At 35.8% G+C, this 18,138-nt stretch overlaps 3 protein-coding genes and 1 long non-coding RNA gene across 6 annotated transcripts in view; 3 read left to right on the forward strand and 1 right to left on the reverse strand.

Moving 5' to 3' along the window:
* The first annotated feature begins 470 nt into the window (after positions 1–470).
* Positions 471–2,090, forward strand: LOC140672441 (uncharacterized). The gene is made up of 3 exons (XM_072904617.1): positions 471–767; positions 1,261–1,436; positions 1,568–2,090. Exons 1-3 carry the CDS (start codon positions 582–584, stop codon positions 1,671–1,673), a joined length of 468 nt encoding a protein of 155 aa, XP_072760718.1. The 5' UTR covers positions 471–581; the 3' UTR covers positions 1,674–2,090.
* Positions 2,091–2,236: 146 nt separating this feature from the next.
* On the forward strand, positions 2,237–3,279 carry Rpp21 (ribonuclease P protein subunit Rpp21). The gene is made up of 4 exons (XM_072904616.1): positions 2,237–2,393; positions 2,457–2,518; positions 2,671–2,762; positions 2,845–3,279. Exons 1-4 carry the CDS (start codon positions 2,390–2,392, stop codon positions 3,152–3,154), a joined length of 468 nt encoding a protein of 155 aa, XP_072760717.1. The 5' UTR covers positions 2,237–2,389; the 3' UTR covers positions 3,155–3,279.
* Positions 3,280–3,842: 563 nt separating this feature from the next.
* Positions 3,843–18,138, reverse strand: part of Cad87a (cadherin 87A) — a 181,390-nt gene continuing 167,094 nt past the window's right edge. For all 3 annotated transcript variants that reach the window (XM_072904606.1, XM_072904607.1, XM_072904608.1), the window contains exons 7-29: positions 16,999–17,133; positions 14,063–14,255; positions 13,403–13,713; positions 12,675–12,830; positions 12,104–12,291; positions 11,850–12,012; positions 11,174–11,612; positions 10,755–10,946; positions 10,274–10,527; positions 9,821–9,953; positions 9,528–9,743; positions 8,862–9,161; positions 8,504–8,748; positions 7,835–8,128; positions 7,476–7,673; positions 7,192–7,414; positions 6,435–6,979; positions 6,125–6,300; positions 5,877–6,012; positions 5,558–5,682; positions 5,381–5,482; positions 5,093–5,306; positions 3,843–4,737 (exon numbers count right to left, since the gene is read on the reverse strand). In XM_072904606.1, coding sequence (XP_072760707.1) covers positions 4,621–4,737; positions 5,093–5,306; positions 5,381–5,482; positions 5,558–5,682; positions 5,877–6,012; positions 6,125–6,300; positions 6,435–6,979; positions 7,192–7,414; positions 7,476–7,673; positions 7,835–8,128; positions 8,504–8,748; positions 8,862–9,161; positions 9,528–9,743; positions 9,821–9,953; positions 10,274–10,527; positions 10,755–10,946; positions 11,174–11,612; positions 11,850–12,012; positions 12,104–12,291; positions 12,675–12,830; positions 13,403–13,713; positions 14,063–14,255; positions 16,999–17,133 — 5,055 coding nt within the window. In that variant the 3' untranslated portion in view covers positions 3,843–4,620. The remainder of the gene's footprint in view (positions 4,738–5,092; positions 5,307–5,380; positions 5,483–5,557; positions 5,683–5,876; positions 6,013–6,124; positions 6,301–6,434; positions 6,980–7,191; positions 7,415–7,475; positions 7,674–7,834; positions 8,129–8,503; positions 8,749–8,861; positions 9,162–9,527; positions 9,744–9,820; positions 9,954–10,273; positions 10,528–10,754; positions 10,947–11,173; positions 11,613–11,849; positions 12,013–12,103; positions 12,292–12,674; positions 12,831–13,402; positions 13,714–14,062; positions 14,256–16,998; positions 17,134–18,138) is intronic.
* Positions 14,686–18,138, forward strand: part of LOC140672444 (uncharacterized) — a 78,408-nt gene continuing 74,955 nt past the window's right edge. The window contains exon 1 of the long non-coding RNA XR_012047896.1: positions 14,686–14,914. This is a non-coding gene — a long non-coding RNA (uncharacterized lncRNA). The remainder of the gene's footprint in view (positions 14,915–18,138) is intronic.

Genomic DNA, 18,138 nt, shown 5'->3' on the forward strand with positions numbered 1-18,138 from the left:
TTAAGAGAACCAATTGTATCGTGTATGAGATGCAAATTGAAACTATTCTTTTTTACAAAGAATAATAGAAAACGGTAAAAAAACTTGATGCTTATGAAATGCCCCAACGTTATTACGATATTCTTAAGACAAATAAGAGCTGTTGTCGAATTGAATTAAAGAAATAATCAAAATTATCTTACTGTCGAACGGATGTGCGTTTTATGAAGGTCCATACCTAGTTCTCGAGAAGGACGTTACCGTATAGGAAATTTTTCAAACCGGTGTCTGATGTCGCGCGCCTAACGGCCTGAGTGCGCTCGAAAATCTATCTGTCAAAGCAGCAGAGTAGCGTTTGACAGGCCAATCAGAAACGTTCGCCCCATTCCTCCCGATTGGTCAATCAAAGTTACTAACCAACAAGTAGATTTTTGAACGCAACTCTGAAGGACTGAAAAAAGTTTGAGATTGGCAGCAGTGCGCGAAATTGAATTCTTACCGGTTTGAAAATCGGCAATTTCTTTCGGGGTCGAAGAAAAAGTGTCGTTACCGTCAGTTGTCAGTTGCTCAGCTGGGTGATTATTTCTACGAGAAACGGAGACATGGAGAAGAATTCGTTCTCGAATTTCGATGAATTGCGGTACAAGGCGCGCGAAATCGACGAGGGCATCGAAAAGCTCACCGAAATTTGGAAGACACCACATCTGCTTGTCGGCGGTTACGCGGAACGCACTGTCCAGACGGACAAGTGTCTAGAGGAAGTACGCAAATCTATCCGGGATACTGGCGTAAGTCCTACTGGAAATTACAATTCAATGAAAAGCACATTTCTGTATGCAAAATAAAAATTTAATTTTAACCCTTACGATACACACATGGTGTCCGATCGATTTCTATCGATAGAAATTTCTTAAAACTTCTAAGCGCGACTCGCTTCTTATCTTCGCCTTTTTTTCTAAAATAAATTCTGGATATTTGTTCCAGAAACTTGAAAGTATTTTCACGAATTTTTACAGATTTTTTGAATTAATTTAAATAAATGAAAAAAACGGTCGGACTTGAAATACCCACGTGTGTACGGATGAGGCATCTAAATGTCATCATAAGGGTTAAACAAGTCATTATAACACACACACCTATGTTTATCATATACCACTACATTTAAAAATAATATATAAAAATACTATATTTTTTATTCTTGTAATATTATTATTATGTCTATTATAAATAAATTTTAAACATATATAGTTTTATATAAAATTATGTAATTAATTATGTCAGGATAAAGTGAAGAAATTTCAATCAGAACTTGACTCATCGGTGGAAGATACAGATCAGTTCTTAAAGGAATCAGAAAAGATATATCAAGAATTGAAGGAACAATGCGACAATTTAGATATTGTTCTAGCAGAATATGGTTATCATTATAAAGAGGGTGATAGCATGCAAGAGAAACGGTAATATACGATAAATTATTTTATTTTAAGAATTAATAAGAAAAATTTTTGGTTCATAAAAGAAACTTGATACCTATATTTTCATATATATTACATATATATTATAGAAATGAATATCTTTCTCTTTTTAGAGAGGATAGTAAAGATGATAGCCTCTTAAGAAATCAAAATTTGACTGATTTAGAAATTGAATTTACACCAAACTTAACATGGAAATGCAAGACTAAATCCAAGTAGAATCAGATATTTCCAGCATAAACTATTAAGTAATAATAGAATTCCTTTAGTTTATGCTGGAATAAATATCCAATTCATTATTGATGCAACTCTGTGCGAAAGACTCGTTTATAGACTATATACATTTAAAAATTAAATTATTCAAAACATCTTACGAAGGTATTAAGAACATAAGTTTCATTTCAGTCTTTTTTCTCTGGATCTTGATTGATTTTAGTGAGACACCAAAATAAAAGACAATATGTTTAGTCTTTAAAAAAAAAGCATGAACTGTTGCAGAAATATTGCCTAGATTCATATATATATATATATTTTATATTTTTATTAATAAAAGTATAAAATGTGATTAATTTAATAAAAGTATAAAATATGATAAGTTGTAATAGAAATGTAAAAAAAACTGCAAAATTAGCATTTAATTGTCTTTATATATATTTTTTTTATAATAAAGAATTTTACAGTTGAAAAGTTTTGTAATAAAATGAAAAAGAAAAAATTTTTAAGGTAGCATTTCTTGTAATAACAAGTGTGAAAGTATCCTATATACATAAATAACCTAACTTATCGTTAGTTCAATCTAAATCCTAACCTTAAAATTACAAAGCTCAAAGATGCATTGTAGATTGTAGAACTATTGGTGACGTATCATATGTTTATTTTTCCACATAAAAATTACAAATTATTAACCTAAATTGAAACAATAAATTGATTCCGTGATGGGTAAGTTAAATATTACTGAAACTTATTTAAAAATGCATATATTATGAGTTTATGATTTTGCAGGAAATAAGAACAAACTTTGTCAGCACAAAGATATTTTTGAACGCATGAATTATTTGTATCAGGTATATAAATAACTCTATGAAATTTATTATCCTTTGATAATTAATTTTTACATATTTAACTATTATATGCTTTTGACTTGACAAAATAACCTAGAAATATATTAAGGTTTTACTATTATTATTTAAAATTATTTAAAATAAAAATGTCACAGGCTAGTCATCTAATGGCATTGATAGATAGAGGTACAGCATCTTACTTTGGCAATAATATGGTGGGTTGTGCCAAAAAAGCAGTATTACGCATGTAAGTCACTAGATATCGTTGGTTTAGCTGAAAAGAAAATTATATATAAAGGGTTATATTAATGGAAATTATATTTCTCTAGGGAACCAAATTTAAAAAGAAATGTATGTAAATGTTGTCAAACTCCACTTATACCTGGGGAAACAGCTAGAGTCAGATTAACATCAAAGCCTATAAAAAGAGTTAAATGGACATGTTTAACTTGTATGAATACTAAACGATTTCCCACAAGAAAAGGATATAAATTGTGGCTCGATCAACCAGAAGCAATAATTGAAACGTTAGATTATACACCAAAACCAAAAAACGAAAATGTTAGAAAATCTGATCCCTCTGAGGAAATCAAGGAAACAAAGATAAATTCTAAAAATGAAAAGTTAGTGTATCTCTGAAACAAATTCGTTTTGTATATTAACTTAGAATTTCTGGTGTACGAATATTTTTTATTAATGACTTACATAAAATATGTTACAATATTACAATAAATTTGTAATTAATAAACAGATACTTTTGCTAACTGGAATATTCATAACCATCTAGTAATATCATGATATTGATAATAGTTTTACATTAAATGTATTCTTAGAAATAACTCGTAAGTTAAGTTACTGCAGTTATCGAGTACGTAGTTGCGATACGTTTTTACGGCAAGCGACGTCCGTAGAGAATTCTCGAGAGTCACAATCTATGTTCTCAGCCGAGGACGGTTTATGGAGATGCTATTAAAGTGGAAATTTAACATGATTTCTCGAAGGCTAGATATCGTTTTGCCGTATAGACACAATAGAATTCGTTACGAACGTCATTACTTCATCTAACTATGATATGACTATGTCCGCCCATCGCCAGCGACTCGTGCAAAACCATTACGAGTTAATAAATCATTGCACTCATACTCGGGCGCAATCAAATCACAGTTTAATCGGGAAGAAAATCTCAGTCGTTTAAAACACACTATCTTAAATAAATACGCTAAATACAATACAACTTAGAAATTGTGTACACGCTATCTTAATTACGTTTCTATTGTGCACTTAGCAACAATGGCTCGATTATTTGATTGACCGGATACAACAACTGCATCATATCGATGCCAAAAACGTGGCAGTGATCGTTGTAAAACGTGCGTACAAGATGCGTTTACACAGTTCGAACACTTGTACGTAACTTGGGGAAATATAAATATTAAACTAATGAGGAAAATAATACGAAAACTGGGCTGGACGGAATCTACACATTCACTTATATACATATATCTGTCGTGCCAAGCTTCGGTCGTGTCGAGTTATCTCACAGTGCCTATTTTATCCCTAGCTTATTCTCGTTTCTTTTTTCTTTCTTTTTTTTTTTTTTTTTTTTTTTTTTTTGATTCTCCTAAAAAGTAGATCTAACGGTAAAGTTAGACGGGACCCCAGGTTGGCAACGCACACATATATACATGCACACACCAGCTACAGGGAGTAATTGCTCCAGTAATATTGACTGTGTCGTTCGTCGTCACTCTTCATCTCGAGTTCTTCGCAAGCTCTTGCGGAAGAGTTTAAACTGAAAATGGCAAAAGTCATGTAAGTGAGAGGGAAAGGAAAAGATAGGGCAGATCTCGCGAATGTCGTGTCGCTCTTCTCTACACGCGTCTACTCGCAGGACAAACCCGACCAATATTTAACTCGGTTATTGTCAAAGAGGTGTGTGCATGCGAGTCGCCCGAAGAGTACGCTCCGAAGAGGCGCGTGCAATGAACAAGAGCCGCGGACAAAGAGGTACAACGTACGGCGACGGAGCTTATTTAAAGATAGAAAGTGGAAGGAAGAGGGATGGCAAGGGAAGGGCTGAAAATGCCCGTGTAGTCAGAGTCAGTTTATACTAGCCCCGAAACGAATTGGGGCTGGCCATCGCGATCGAGCGTCAGTTGTGGCATCACGTTCGGGGAAGGCTGGAATGTTGATCCTTGAAAACCCATTGCCGATTCGTACAGCTAAAAAGGAACAATAATTATTTAGAAATTATATTTTACAGCCTAGACAAGTCACACTGACAGTCATTCAACGCTACTTGTCTTTTATATAATTATATTTTTATATATAATTATTTTTTTAAATGAAAAGAAATGATTATAAATAAAACAAATATTTTATATGTATTTTTGTAATCGTACATTTTTCTTTTGCTATTTCCAAATCGTCTAATTGATATATAGATTATTATAATTTGCAGAACATTTACATCATATTGCTGTATGATTTTTAAAAGAACTCAATTAAAATTAATAAAAACTGTCAGCAACGAGACTTTGCGATTGAAATGTTAGTCATTAGATTTCTTTGGCGTACATTATGATTTCCTGGAAGCGTGGTATAATCCGGCGTGGTCGGACGATGCCTGTTTGTAGGTAACGGATGCTGTATAGTGGCATAAGTGTTGTCTTGAGACGTGTCTCCCATACCGACACTTACGCCACTGCCGCGTCTCTCGCCACCGAGACCGCCTTCGGGTTCGCTAAATACTTGCATCGTTAACTCTTGCTCTTCGTAGAGTTTCAATTTTCTACAATCAAGAAAACATTTTGTCGTATTTCACGCATGATAGTAAATTCTTCTGGTTGCTAAAACAAGACTTACTGCTCAATCCACAAAGGATTTTCCGTCGTATTTAATTCATCGATGATTTGTTTCTTAATTAGACCGTCTTTCTTACGTATATCATTTGGCACAGTTATTACCCTAAAATGTCACATATAGATATATTGGATAAAAATAAAAGCCCACATATTTTTATTAACATTTGAATATTCTTACCAATGGCGTAAACAGCAACAGACTACTGTAACAGTAACTGCTCCTACGAGCAAAACAACTAAGAGAGCTATTAGAGCAGCGAGTGCAGGATCAAATGGTTCTTCTTGAACTCCAGCGTATGCAGGCTGAAATAAAAAATATAGATTAAGCATATACTTGTCAATATGTTTGGATAATTGTATGCAAAGTAGTTTTATTTTCCTTTGTACATCACAAGATAATTTACTCTACAGTTGTGCAAGTAATTGCAAAATACAGTTTGTAAGTAATCGCATTTGAGATATCATAATCTTATATTATGGTTTAAAATATAGCTTACCACAACATTTTCAATAGCAAATCCGGCATAATAATGCTTCAAGAAATCATATTTTGCATCAATAACCTTAAGTACATGAGGAATTGGTGCGATGGTTTGAGTTTTTGGTTCAACAACATGTAAATACATGTCACACCTATCAAAAAAAGATATATAAAGATATTCCATATAAGATTACATAATGTTTTACAAATCAGTGTAGATTAAAATAGAAGAGAGAGTAAAATTATATTTGTATATGTCATTACCATTCTCTGCGAATATGTCCAGAAGCATCAACGTGATATCTAATGTCATCCACTACGACTCTACTTTGCGTGGCATTAGATAACTCTGATACAATCTCGTCACGCTCGCTATTCACTTCCTCCGGAGGTCGGGACAGTATAACTCGTATTAACTGAGACGGTTCGAACACCCATACCTAGAAAAAAGAAAAAAAAATTATTAGAAAACAATTACAAAGTAGAAACGAATATCTTTAATTAAAATATTCTATTAGTATTAAACATTAAAAATTTGTAAAAATAATAAAAAAGTTACGTTGAGAAAACTTACGTGAACTCTGGTCATCGCGTATCTTTCTGGAATTGCCGTCTCTTTAGCGATGACTTCGACAATAAATCTGTCTTGATTATATTCTGCCATGTAACCACTCGTGACGAGTTTACCATCGTGGGTGACATTGAACGGGCTTGGCACTATGGAGCCGCTTGGCTTTTCCGAACCGTATTTGTAAAGATTCGCGCTAGCGACATAATAATGTAGAGTACCATTGTCACCTACATCCAAATCGGACGCAGTCACTTTTGTCACAAAGTCGTTTATATTCGCCATAGAATTCACCCCAGCGTAATAATCATTGCGTTCGAAGATCGGTGGATTATCGTTTTCATCCAGTATGATGATCGTTACATTTACGTGTCCGTGTTCCGGATTGTGAATCAACGGCTTGCCGGCTTGCACAGGATTGATATAGAGATCTGGATCATTAGACGCGAGGATGGAGAGAACATACTTGTCTCTCGTCTCGCGATCAAACGATTTATTCGCGTAGATACTGCCATCGGATTTGTCCATGTAAAAGGCATATCCTTCGTTTCCTGTAAAAAATGAACAATTTGTAACAATGTTATATTAAAATAAATCTTAATTATCAATATATATTATTTTGTTAACAATTGAAATGTTATGAAAGACAGTTAAAGTTTTCTATATATATAATTTAAAATTATCCTTTATCAAACACATCTATAAGAATATTACCTTTTAAACATTTTGTATATATATGACGATATCGCATTTGCATATTTACCTGCTTCTATATAATAATAGACCTTAGCATGTCTGCCTTCGTCTTTATCTTCCGCTGTTACTTTGCCGATAAAATAATCTTTCGGTCGATTTTCTGATACATGAAAATTATACTCCTCGTAAAATTGTGGCACGTTATCGTTCGTATCGACTAATTGAACTGTTAATAGCCGCAATGTCTCATAAGCTGTAGGACTGCCATGATCAGCCGCCACAAGAACAAGCTGGAAAAAATGTTATATAGAATTCCAATCTGTTCAGGAGAAATAGTTTAACGTTATTTACTTCAAATTTGCTCTTAATTTCACGATCGAGGATGATCTTGGATCGAAGTTCGCCAGTTTCTTGGTCTATAGAGAATTCTTCGGTTTCCTGAACGTTTCTATTGCCGACTTTCAAATGATAGCTGACGCGGCCGTTCTCGCCAGGATCTCTGTCGATCGCTTTTACAGTCAATATTAAATAATTCGGAACACCTGCGTTCTGAAAATTGAAATATCATTTTTTGTAGTGTATTCTTAATTTATAGAATTATTTTTATTTATATATTTTGGGTGTATTTTTTATATTTTAGTTTTAATTTAATTAAAATTCATAAACTTTATTTTATGCTGATAAAAAAAAGGTTACTTTTTCAAACATACCTCCGGTACTTCCACGGTCGCATTCGTCAATTCTGGCATCACGAATTGCGGTTTATGCTGATTCACTGGAGTAACTCGTATGTCTACATAACATCTGTCCGAATGTGGACCATTTCCGGCGCCATCACGCGCTTCGACTTCGATCCTATAAGAGCCGGCTCTGCCAAGAAGAGCAGCTGCGGGATACAGAATGCCAGTTTCGCGGTTTAACGAAAATGATTCGTTTTCGTTCCCATTGATGATTGTATACCAGACTTCGCCGTTCGTTCCTTCGTCTTGATCTACAGCTCGTACCTTAAGAAGCGATGTGATTACGTAATTTTAACATATATTTCCAAAAACTTTTAAAATTTCAAACATTAGAAATCTTGTAACATTTTTGAAAAATGTTTAAAGTTAAAAATTGAAAAGGAGATTTGATCCATTGAAATTTTCTTTACGGAGAGATTGTAGTTACGTTTTATATAAATCAAATTTTGTATTTATCAAACTTTTTACTACATTAAAAAATTTCACTGTAGTTGAAAAAAAAGACATTATTAGTTTATAAACTGATATTATAATATCACTTTATATAGAATTACTTAAGAATGCTTAATGCTATTTTAGACAATAGATTTCAAGACATGTTTAATGCTATTTTGGATATTATTAGATTTCATTTAATACCTGCAGAATAGGTGCCGGCGGATTAACGGACAAATTTTCCGCGACGGATGCTCTGTAACTGTGTTGCGAAAATATCGGTCTGTTATCATTTTCGTCAATTAATTTCACAACTACCGGTACGGTGGTGCTTCGTCGAGCATTGACATGAGCGCCGTCATTGGCCATCACCGTTATGGTGATTTCCGGCGTCATCTCTCTATCGAGAACTGTGGCACCACCCACGGTAATCTCTCCAGTTTCATGCCCTAATAATTACATAAATTTGTATAAATATACCAGTTAACACAAACTTTAATTTAATGTTAAAGTTCTTATACTATCGCACACAGTATAATCAATTGATTCTGCTTGAATTTACCAATGTTAAAATCTGCGGCATGATCGCCAATTAGACTGTAGGTGACATCACCAAAGGGTCCTTCGTCGCCATCCGTAGCTTTCACGACGGTAACACGAGTACCAGGTGGAGAATTCTCTTTCACTGATACATTGTATAATTCCTTTTCGAATTTTGGATCTTGATCGTTCACATTGATGACAGTAACGATAACTTTTGCGGTCGTGGAAAGTTGAGGCACTCCAGAATCGTAAGCGACTACCGTGAATTCCAATTGTTTCGTTTCTTCGTAATCGATTACTTGACTAGTTCTTACAATCCCTGTAAATAAAGGCAACACAATGCTTGGAATATTGCTTGGAATGTATTTCTGTAGTTATGTATTTCAAGAATGAATGATTAAATATCTGACGAAGTCGTCGCGTTGTCTCTTGATGATGACAACAAAAATCGTTAGCTTATGAATTATTTATTTTTCTATATCAAGAGGAAGTCAAGAATATCACGTAAATCGATATATTGAAAATTCCATCGAGAGCTTTCACAAGATTCCTTTGATATGTCACGAGAGTGAAACGCTATCTTAATAATATGTCAAACCGTTGTAAATTGATTTTCGACGAAAATGCCTTTCGCGGAACAGGTTTACGTGAGATTGACACGGGATTTTAGATGTGAGCAACTTACCGGTAATATTATCAATATTGAAGTAAGGGCTTGGCGGATCGATGGCATATCCCGCTATGTTACTATCAGCGTCCGTCGCCGTGAAAGCTCCCACGACAGCGCCGGTGGGTTGCTCCTCTTGCATCTCTATCAAATAACGGGGATTTTCTCGGCTCCACGGTTTCAAGAATTCCGGTGCCATGTGGTTCACGTCAATGATAGTTACTACCAGTTTGCCTGTTGAAAGATGTACACCATGCCAAGAATACAAAGATTATTTCGCATTCTTCTTTTCTTGAACATATTTTATTTACCTCGTCCTTGCTGTAATGTAGGAGCCGTAGTATCGCTCACAACAATCGTAACGCTTACTGTGGCTGCTATGTCACGATCCAAGCTGCGAACGACGGAAACTTGTCCGGTAGCACGATCGACTGCAAAGAAGTCCTACGAGAGCGAATAAAAATATTTAAAAAACAAATAAATAAAGAAATATTTTTAATTATAAAAAAATTTATATATAATTTAATAATAATATATGAAATAAATTATTCATCTACGAACTGAAAAATTTATAAGAGTTTAATTAAAAACTTATGCAAAAAAAGCGTATCTGTTCTTGTATATAAGATTAATTGTATAGTAAGTATTTTTTACAACATTCGAGAATAATTTTTTATTTTTATGTGCAATAAACTTATTACGTGGATTGAAAGCCTTTCAAATCAAAAGATAAAACAAAAATATCTCTGGTATATTTCTGGTACCCTGAAAGACTTGCTGTCGTTGACGCGCTGGCCGTTTCTGTCAATAGCGGTGATTGGCTCGGAAATGGCGAAGTTCAAAGCTTCGAGATTCGTGCTGTCCGGATCGGTGGCTTTCAATGTTGTGAAAACGGTGCCGATTGGTGTGTCCTCTGTAACTTCGGCTCGTTGCGTTTCGGGCGTGAAATACGGAGCCTTGTCGTTGCTGTTTTCTACCTCAATCATCAACGTCGTCGTTCCGGTTAGACTTGGTGTTCCTGAAATAAAAAATAACTGTGTCATGTAACGAAATAAATTGTGTAACACTTTTAACGAAATGTTAAGCTATTCTTCCCAAAATACTAAATTTTATTTAATCTTTTTTTTATAAAGCAAACATAACAATTACAAATTTAAAAAAAAATTGCTCTCGCAATTATATTAATTAATGTTATAATTGTCCTTTAATTTTGTTTATCATCCGGAGACGTGACAATAATTTTACCTTTATCGAATGCTATGACTTCGACGTGATATGTATTTTTCTCGTCATAGTCCAACTTTCGGGACACCGTGACGACGCCACTGGTCTCATTGATAGCGAAATCGTCGAAAGCTCCTTTTTGTATTCTGTAGACTAACTCTGCATTAACTCCACTGTCGGCGTCTGTCGCAGTTACCTCCTGTACGACAGTTCCTGTCAAAATCAAATATAATTAATTACATAATAAATTAAATAATATAATTAATTGTTAATTATAATTTGGTAACAGTAATAGAACGATGCTTCGCGACAGAACGTAAATTCCTATAATGGACGTTTCTAGTGAACATGGTACAAAATAGATGTTCTCTATTTCGCCATATTCTGGGTTACTATTCGCGAGATTGCGCGCAATTGTTAAACGTAATCCGAATACTCACCTATCGGCGATATCTCCGCGATACTAGCCGTATATATATCGTGTGGAAACACGGGCGCGTTGTTGTTAACGTCGCGCACGGTGATGTTGACGAAAGCGGAATCGACAAATATACCGTCGCTCGCCTGTATCGTCAGAGCGATCCAATCATGGGTGGCGTTGGTCATATCGACCGGACTCTTGACAGTGACCTCACCAGTATCCGGATCGACGGCGAACAATCCGAGTTCATTACCGCCCACCAGGGCATACGTGATTTTGGACGTCTTATCTTTGTCGCGCGCTTGTACCTTCAGCTCGGGCTCAAATTTCTCGGCACCCTCGTCTACCACCGCGCGATATTTATCCTGCAAGAAACGCGGCGGGCTGTCGTTAGCGTCTATCAGGCTGATACGTAATGAAACGCTCGTCGTCTGTCCCTCGCCATTGTCGTCTGTCGCCTGATGAAAGAAAAGGATTTGTTTAATCGCTATTAGGAAAGATATGAATTGAGAACAAAATTTTGTTTTTTAAATAATAATACATAAAAACTTTCAAGCCAATTGTACAATTATGTATCAATATTACTCTCTAGTTTTTAGTATTAAAATTATATGTTATATTAATTAATATTAATATAGTATAATATTAATATTAATATTAATTATGGCTATACTATTATTATGCTATGGAATTACCTTGTAGGTGAGGAAATATTCCGTCTGTTGTTCGTAATCTAAACACGGTGATGTCCCAGGCGTCGGGCAAGGGGCAACAGTGATGGTACCAGTCTTCTTGTCGATTGCAAAGTGTTCTGCGCCTTGGCCGAGTAATTGGTAGACTATGCCAGCGGTACCAAAGCTGCGAAATACAGAATCGTGTCGTGTGAATGAGGCAAGGAAGTCACTTTGAAGTCTCATAGAACAAAGCGCGGGATTTAATGAGCCCTTACCGCCCGCTATCACGATCCTTCGCTGTGATCGTTATAATTGGGCTCCCCGGGGTCGCCGTCTCGGACACTATAGCCGTATATGTCGGGTTGCTAAAGGAAGGCGCGTTATCGTTTGCATCCGTGATGGAAATCGTTACTGTTGCCGTAGATGAAAGCTTCGGCTTCGTGTGAATTTCCTCGGCGACGACCTGAAAACCATAATTGTCGCAGTGTACCTGTTTATTTTTCACATAGTTGGAGAAACGGATTCATATTTCTTATGAACTTGTTTATTTAGTTATCAAATAAATATAATAAGTATAAAAAGAAAAAGAGAGAAAAATAATAATAGAAAGAGAATTATAATGATTACATATACATAAGTGTTTTATCAAATGATTAAAAATAAAATTATTAATAAAATTTTAATCGAGTTAGTTTATATTTATTATATTCAATTTTTTCTGTATAAAATTATTTTTTCTTTTGGAAAAAATAATAATTCCATTCAACTACTAGATGCAGTTAGAAGAAGTATCTAAGTAAGTGGGAAAAGATAAAACTGTTTCCACTTACCAAAGTTTTGACTTACCAAAATAATAAATTTTCGTTGATTAGGATTTTCATAGTCAAGCGAGCCATTCGTAACGCGAATGTTCACAGACGTGCTGCCAGTCGCCAACACTGGCTCCACGGTAAACGCACCCGTTATATCTTCCAGACGCAGGGAGAATACAGAGTTTAAGCCCTTAAAGTGGAAAAGTGATTTTATTCTCTGCCGCGAGCGAGATAGAATATCTCTCAACCAGAAGAGCAAAATGAGACGGGTGCGCGCGTAAATAATGAGAACGTGGTAACGTTTATACCGACCAGCGATCGATACGACGAACTGCAATGAGTAATGATAATTTGAATTTTATCGAAGCTTTATAATATATTATGAATTATTTATACTTGACGTTTTCCATTTACGCTACCATTAAAGCGTGGCATTAATTTAATAAGCGGACCGAATTAAATGCACGCGCGCACTGCCTTTCCGTGCATCGCCATTGTTGCGGAGTATATACGTCGAGCTTTACACAGAAGCTCGAATACATTAATATGAATGTCCCGTTAACAAGCGTTTACCGTGTATCGGGTTTTTCTCTTGATTTTTCGACACGGCAATAACTAATGCATTTGCATCGAATCGTCGACGAACCACGTTGACGAACGGATACAGCAGCAATCACAGTCCCATTTCGCTCGACTAGACGATCGTAGAGAGTGCATCAGGTGACACACGACAGCTAATGGGATAAATCGACGTTTACTCACCACATCCGGATCTTTCACCGTCATGTCCAGATGTGGCAGTGGTGTACCGTCTGGCACATTTTCCGGAATCTCGATGTTGTACTCGCGCCTATTAAACGTGGGTGGCTCGTCATTGACGTCCTTAATCGTCACGGTCGCCTCGGCCGTCGATACCGTCAATTTGTCGTTGCCAGGCATACCGTCGATCAGTTCCCGAGCCTTTACGATCAGTGTGAGCACGCCCGTGGAGTTCTCCAACGCCTCCCGGTCTAGTGGCTTCGCCGTCCTCAGCTCCCCCGTGTCATCATCCAGCAGAAAATAATCGAACGGATCTGCAAACAAAGATATTGAAATTGTGATGTATAAAAGCTTATTTATATATCAGAGACGAAATTTACGTAATTTCTCGTATTTATAATTTTTCATCGGCAAATCTTTTTATTATTTAAAATTTATGTGGAGTATTTTGAATTTATAAATTATTAATATATTTATTAATATTAATAATATTAAAATTATATAATTATTAATATGTTATTAATATATTTTGAGGCATTGTTATTATTTTTAATAACAATATGTTTACATAATATAAACAAAAATAAAATCAGAGTTTGAATTTAATCTAAATGGGATTACAATCTCTTATATTACGTGGAAGAAAGAAGAGATTAGACTCACTAGTGACCAATTCGTAGATCATTTTCCGCGGCATACCCCTATCGCCGTCTCGAGCTTTTACGGTCATCACAAGGGTCCCGATGGGATCGTCCTCGCGTACTACACCTGTTAACGAATCCAGAAATTCTGGTGGACTGTTCTGAATATCCGCTACCTTGATCTCCACGCCGGTGGTTCCATTGTTCAGGCCGTCCTGTGGACAAAATTCGCACGTTCAGTCGAATCTTCTCGGGGGATCGAATACAAGCTAGTTAGCTTTTACAAAGTCCGCTTTGTATTCTCGACTCTTGATTATATTTCTTTGACTCGCAGATGCATGATCATCTTTTTGCGCGATTTTTAGCATGAGTATTTTTAATCAACTTCTAATGAGATATTTATTAATAATAAATAAAAATACATGTCGTATATTTGTAAAACACTTTTACTTTATTACAGATTCACCGGGAATATCTTCAAACTCTCGAAAATATAAAATCCTCACTAGAAGAAATTAATATAACAACACACTGGAAAAAATTGTATTTTCAAACTTCGCGCCATTTCTCGGAAATTTAATCCGTAAAAGTTAGCAACCCTGGCAAATTATATTTCCCTAATATCGGGAAGAGGGAAGACAGCCCTGGAATTTGCAACTCACTTTAGTTTGGTTTACGTTTCCCGCGTTACACGCGTTTCTCAGGAGATCGTAAAAATTTGATTCAAAGTTTTAGTTGGTGCACGTATATTTTGCCAAAGTATATTCTCGCCTGACAACTCGTGATAATTTTTCGAGGCTTCATCTGTCCATTACATAAGCCAGCGAGACAGAGAAAAGAATGCGGAATTTATTCATTCCGAGAGTGAAACGAGGTAAGCTTATTTTCAGTGATGATTAAGAATCACGAAAAATATAGACTTCCTCTCAAATAAAAGAAGTTATATAAAAAGTTAATCGGTCTCTCATTCCGACGATTTATCTCATAATGGGAGAAAAACTTTCAGTCGTATTAATATGTGTCTGCTTCGCGCGTTTTTTTTCTCACGTCGTCGTTATAATGACGTCTGCTGTCGCGCGCGAAGCCATTTTTCCCTTACAAGAGGACGATACTTTAGTCGCTTCCGGAGCGAGAACGCGTAATTAAAATCAATCTGCGCCCGCGCGCTCACATATAAAGAGCTTTCGTCGTCGCGCGACGTGTCGCAAGTGACTGCAATTATCTCTTTATACGTGATCTCTCGCACACACACGCGAATACGCGACGAAGATGACGTCTCGCAATAGAGTGCGCGCGCGCGCGCGCGCGACATTGATTAATTAATCTCTCCTCGCTTATCCGAGAGAAAAGTCTAAATTTTTCGCGATTCGTTTTTACACGTTTCTAAAATTATCTGATTAATCTTCGAATTCTGATTTAAATTCCGGACTGTCGCTTACCGTGTGGTAAATGTGACTGGAAAAGTTTCTACTTTCAAGATTATATTATTCATATTTCATACCAGATGAGAGTATTCTCTTTCGTATATTTATAGCTCTGTTAAATTCAAATATATATATATATATATATATATATATATATATATATATATATAAATGTGAAAACTTATCTGTACTCGTCGAGATCGCAAAAATTTACTTTCTTATTATTTCCATTGGTCTAATATAAAGATTGTGTACAACGTCAATAAGAGAAACACGGATCAGATCGCATTTTAATGCTAAATGCGCGATGAGAAAACGTGCCATTAGGTTGCACAAACGCGCTACAGTACAGACAAATATTTATTGTTTTTCTTCAATTTCGCGCTATATTTCTCAGATAAATTGCGGAGAAAGGAAAATAACGCGAAATCGATGTACGGCGGAGAAAACTGCATCGATCATACGAGCACGTTCGCTATGTAAGTCCTAAATAAGTTCAATGTTTACCGCTTTATCACGCGTGAGATTTGCTCTACGAAAATGCATAGTAAATCACAGTTTGCTTTTTTTTTTTCCATCAACACCGGTTACGCGAGCTTAAACTTTTCCATGCACGTCTCCGTGTATTTTAAACGTCAACGTCGTGTATCGGAACGCGATACACGACGTCGACGGCAGAATCAAAGGGCAACCGAGATAACTAAGGTTTCCGATTTCCACCGATGCCGTACCATCTGCCTTTCATCTGTAGCCCTTTGAAGTCACGTAAATTCGATAGTGTTCCTCGTGCTCGCATTCATTTTCAATAATATGAAGCCTTCTCTCCGAAACCAAAATCGCGCTTTGGTTAAATTGCTAGCTAAAATGTATTCAAAGAAAATTCAGATAAAATCAAGTATATATCAACGGATAAAATTTGTTAATTGGAATGCGATAAAATATTTCTTAATTGTCATTACAAGTATATAACTATATCTATATCGTAAAACATTCGATGATCGTTTAACGCTACCGTGAGAATTGCTCATTTCACCATTGAACAGATGATCGACGCTTAATAAGCCCGACCGAGATACACGACGAATCTATCCGACGTCGCATCCTCGTTCTCGTTAACACGCAAATTCGACCGTGTATCTGGAATTCAGGCGCAATCTCACAGCATTACGGTTTACGCAGCATCTCATTACGAATAGATTAAAGCTGGTTAAACGTTATACGTAACGTCATCGTTACGTCAAATATTCTTATATAGATCTTAAATGGAGCAATACAAAACTTAACAATTATAGAACCGAGTTGTCGTATTTAAAACTCGTGTAAAAATACTTGATCTTACGTTGACGGGAAAAGATGACGTTTTATATATACATACATATATATATATATATATATATATATATATATATATATATATATATCACGCAGCCAGCTTTATTCGGCACGCCTTATTCGGAAGAAGCTTCTCTCGTGCGTTGCCGCGCATAATTAATATTGATTCCCGCGAATCCTCCCTCTCGTTGCTGATACTCACGCTCGCTCGCAAAAGCAGCTGGTAGAAAGGTCTCTCCCGATAGTCGAGAGGCTGACGCAGCACCAGGGCGCCCACATATGTATTCTGGCTTTTCTCCACGTTGACAATGCCAAACTTCTCGCACGCGTCCAGGAACTGCAATAAAAGTCGATCATTAAAATGGCAGTTTGGCAGAAACGACAGCGTTACTTTACATTTACAAACGAGACGATTCTAGTGGCGCTCGTAGAGTAGGACATTGACACTTTGGTAAGCGTTCATTAATAAACGTCTAGTTTTAAATCAATCGATTTGTCGTTCAGTTATAATCCATCTAAAAGTTACGATCAGTTGATTACAACTTTAGTAACTGCAGTAACTTTTCTTTATATATATTTTAATCAAACATTTATATAACATTGCCTGAAGACTTATTAAATCACGAAATCTTATTTTATCGAGTAGAATTATTCAAAGAATTTGATAACTGTTAAGATATTTATTAACGATATTTATAAACGAAAATATATTAGATTCCGACCTGAAAACACATACAAAAAGAAATTATAAATATAACTATAATTAAAAAGATTATTGCACAATTATGAAAAAAAGATGTATCTATAATTCTCATTATACGTAATGTATTGATTTTCAATATATCCGATACAATTCATGTTCAGATAAAAAACATTTTGTACTGATAGATGTATCTCTTTAATTTACAATGGATTTGTAGCAAATTTGTTATTTGTTTTCTAAATATCTAATTACTGTATTACCGCGAATTTGAAAAACCGCGAATCGTTAATGGAAAATTTCGTTGTTGATTCACACTCCGATGTAACCCAAACACTGTAAATATTAGTTATATTTAATGACTGAGCAATCGCGTTGTTCGCGCGTATAACGAAAACGGGGCATTAAAGTGTGCCGCCGTAAAGCCGTCGGGCCATTAGTTAAAAGGTTTTACGGTTTTATTGGTCGCGCCTAACGGCCCCGAGCGAAATTTATCGAGCGGATATGACGTAGGGAGAGAGGATAGGGAAGGGGAAGTGGTGCGTTGTACGTACTAATATCCCGTCTTTCACGGAAAGGGGGTGAAAGAGCGAGCGGAAAGAGAGAGAGAGAGAAAGAGATCAGAAGGCTGCAGGTAGATAA

The sequence above is a fragment of the Anoplolepis gracilipes genome, chromosome 13 (assembly GCF_047496725.1).
Source record: "Anoplolepis gracilipes chromosome 13, ASM4749672v1, whole genome shotgun sequence".
NCBI classification, from domain to species: Eukaryota; Metazoa; Arthropoda; class Insecta; order Hymenoptera; family Formicidae; genus Anoplolepis; species Anoplolepis gracilipes.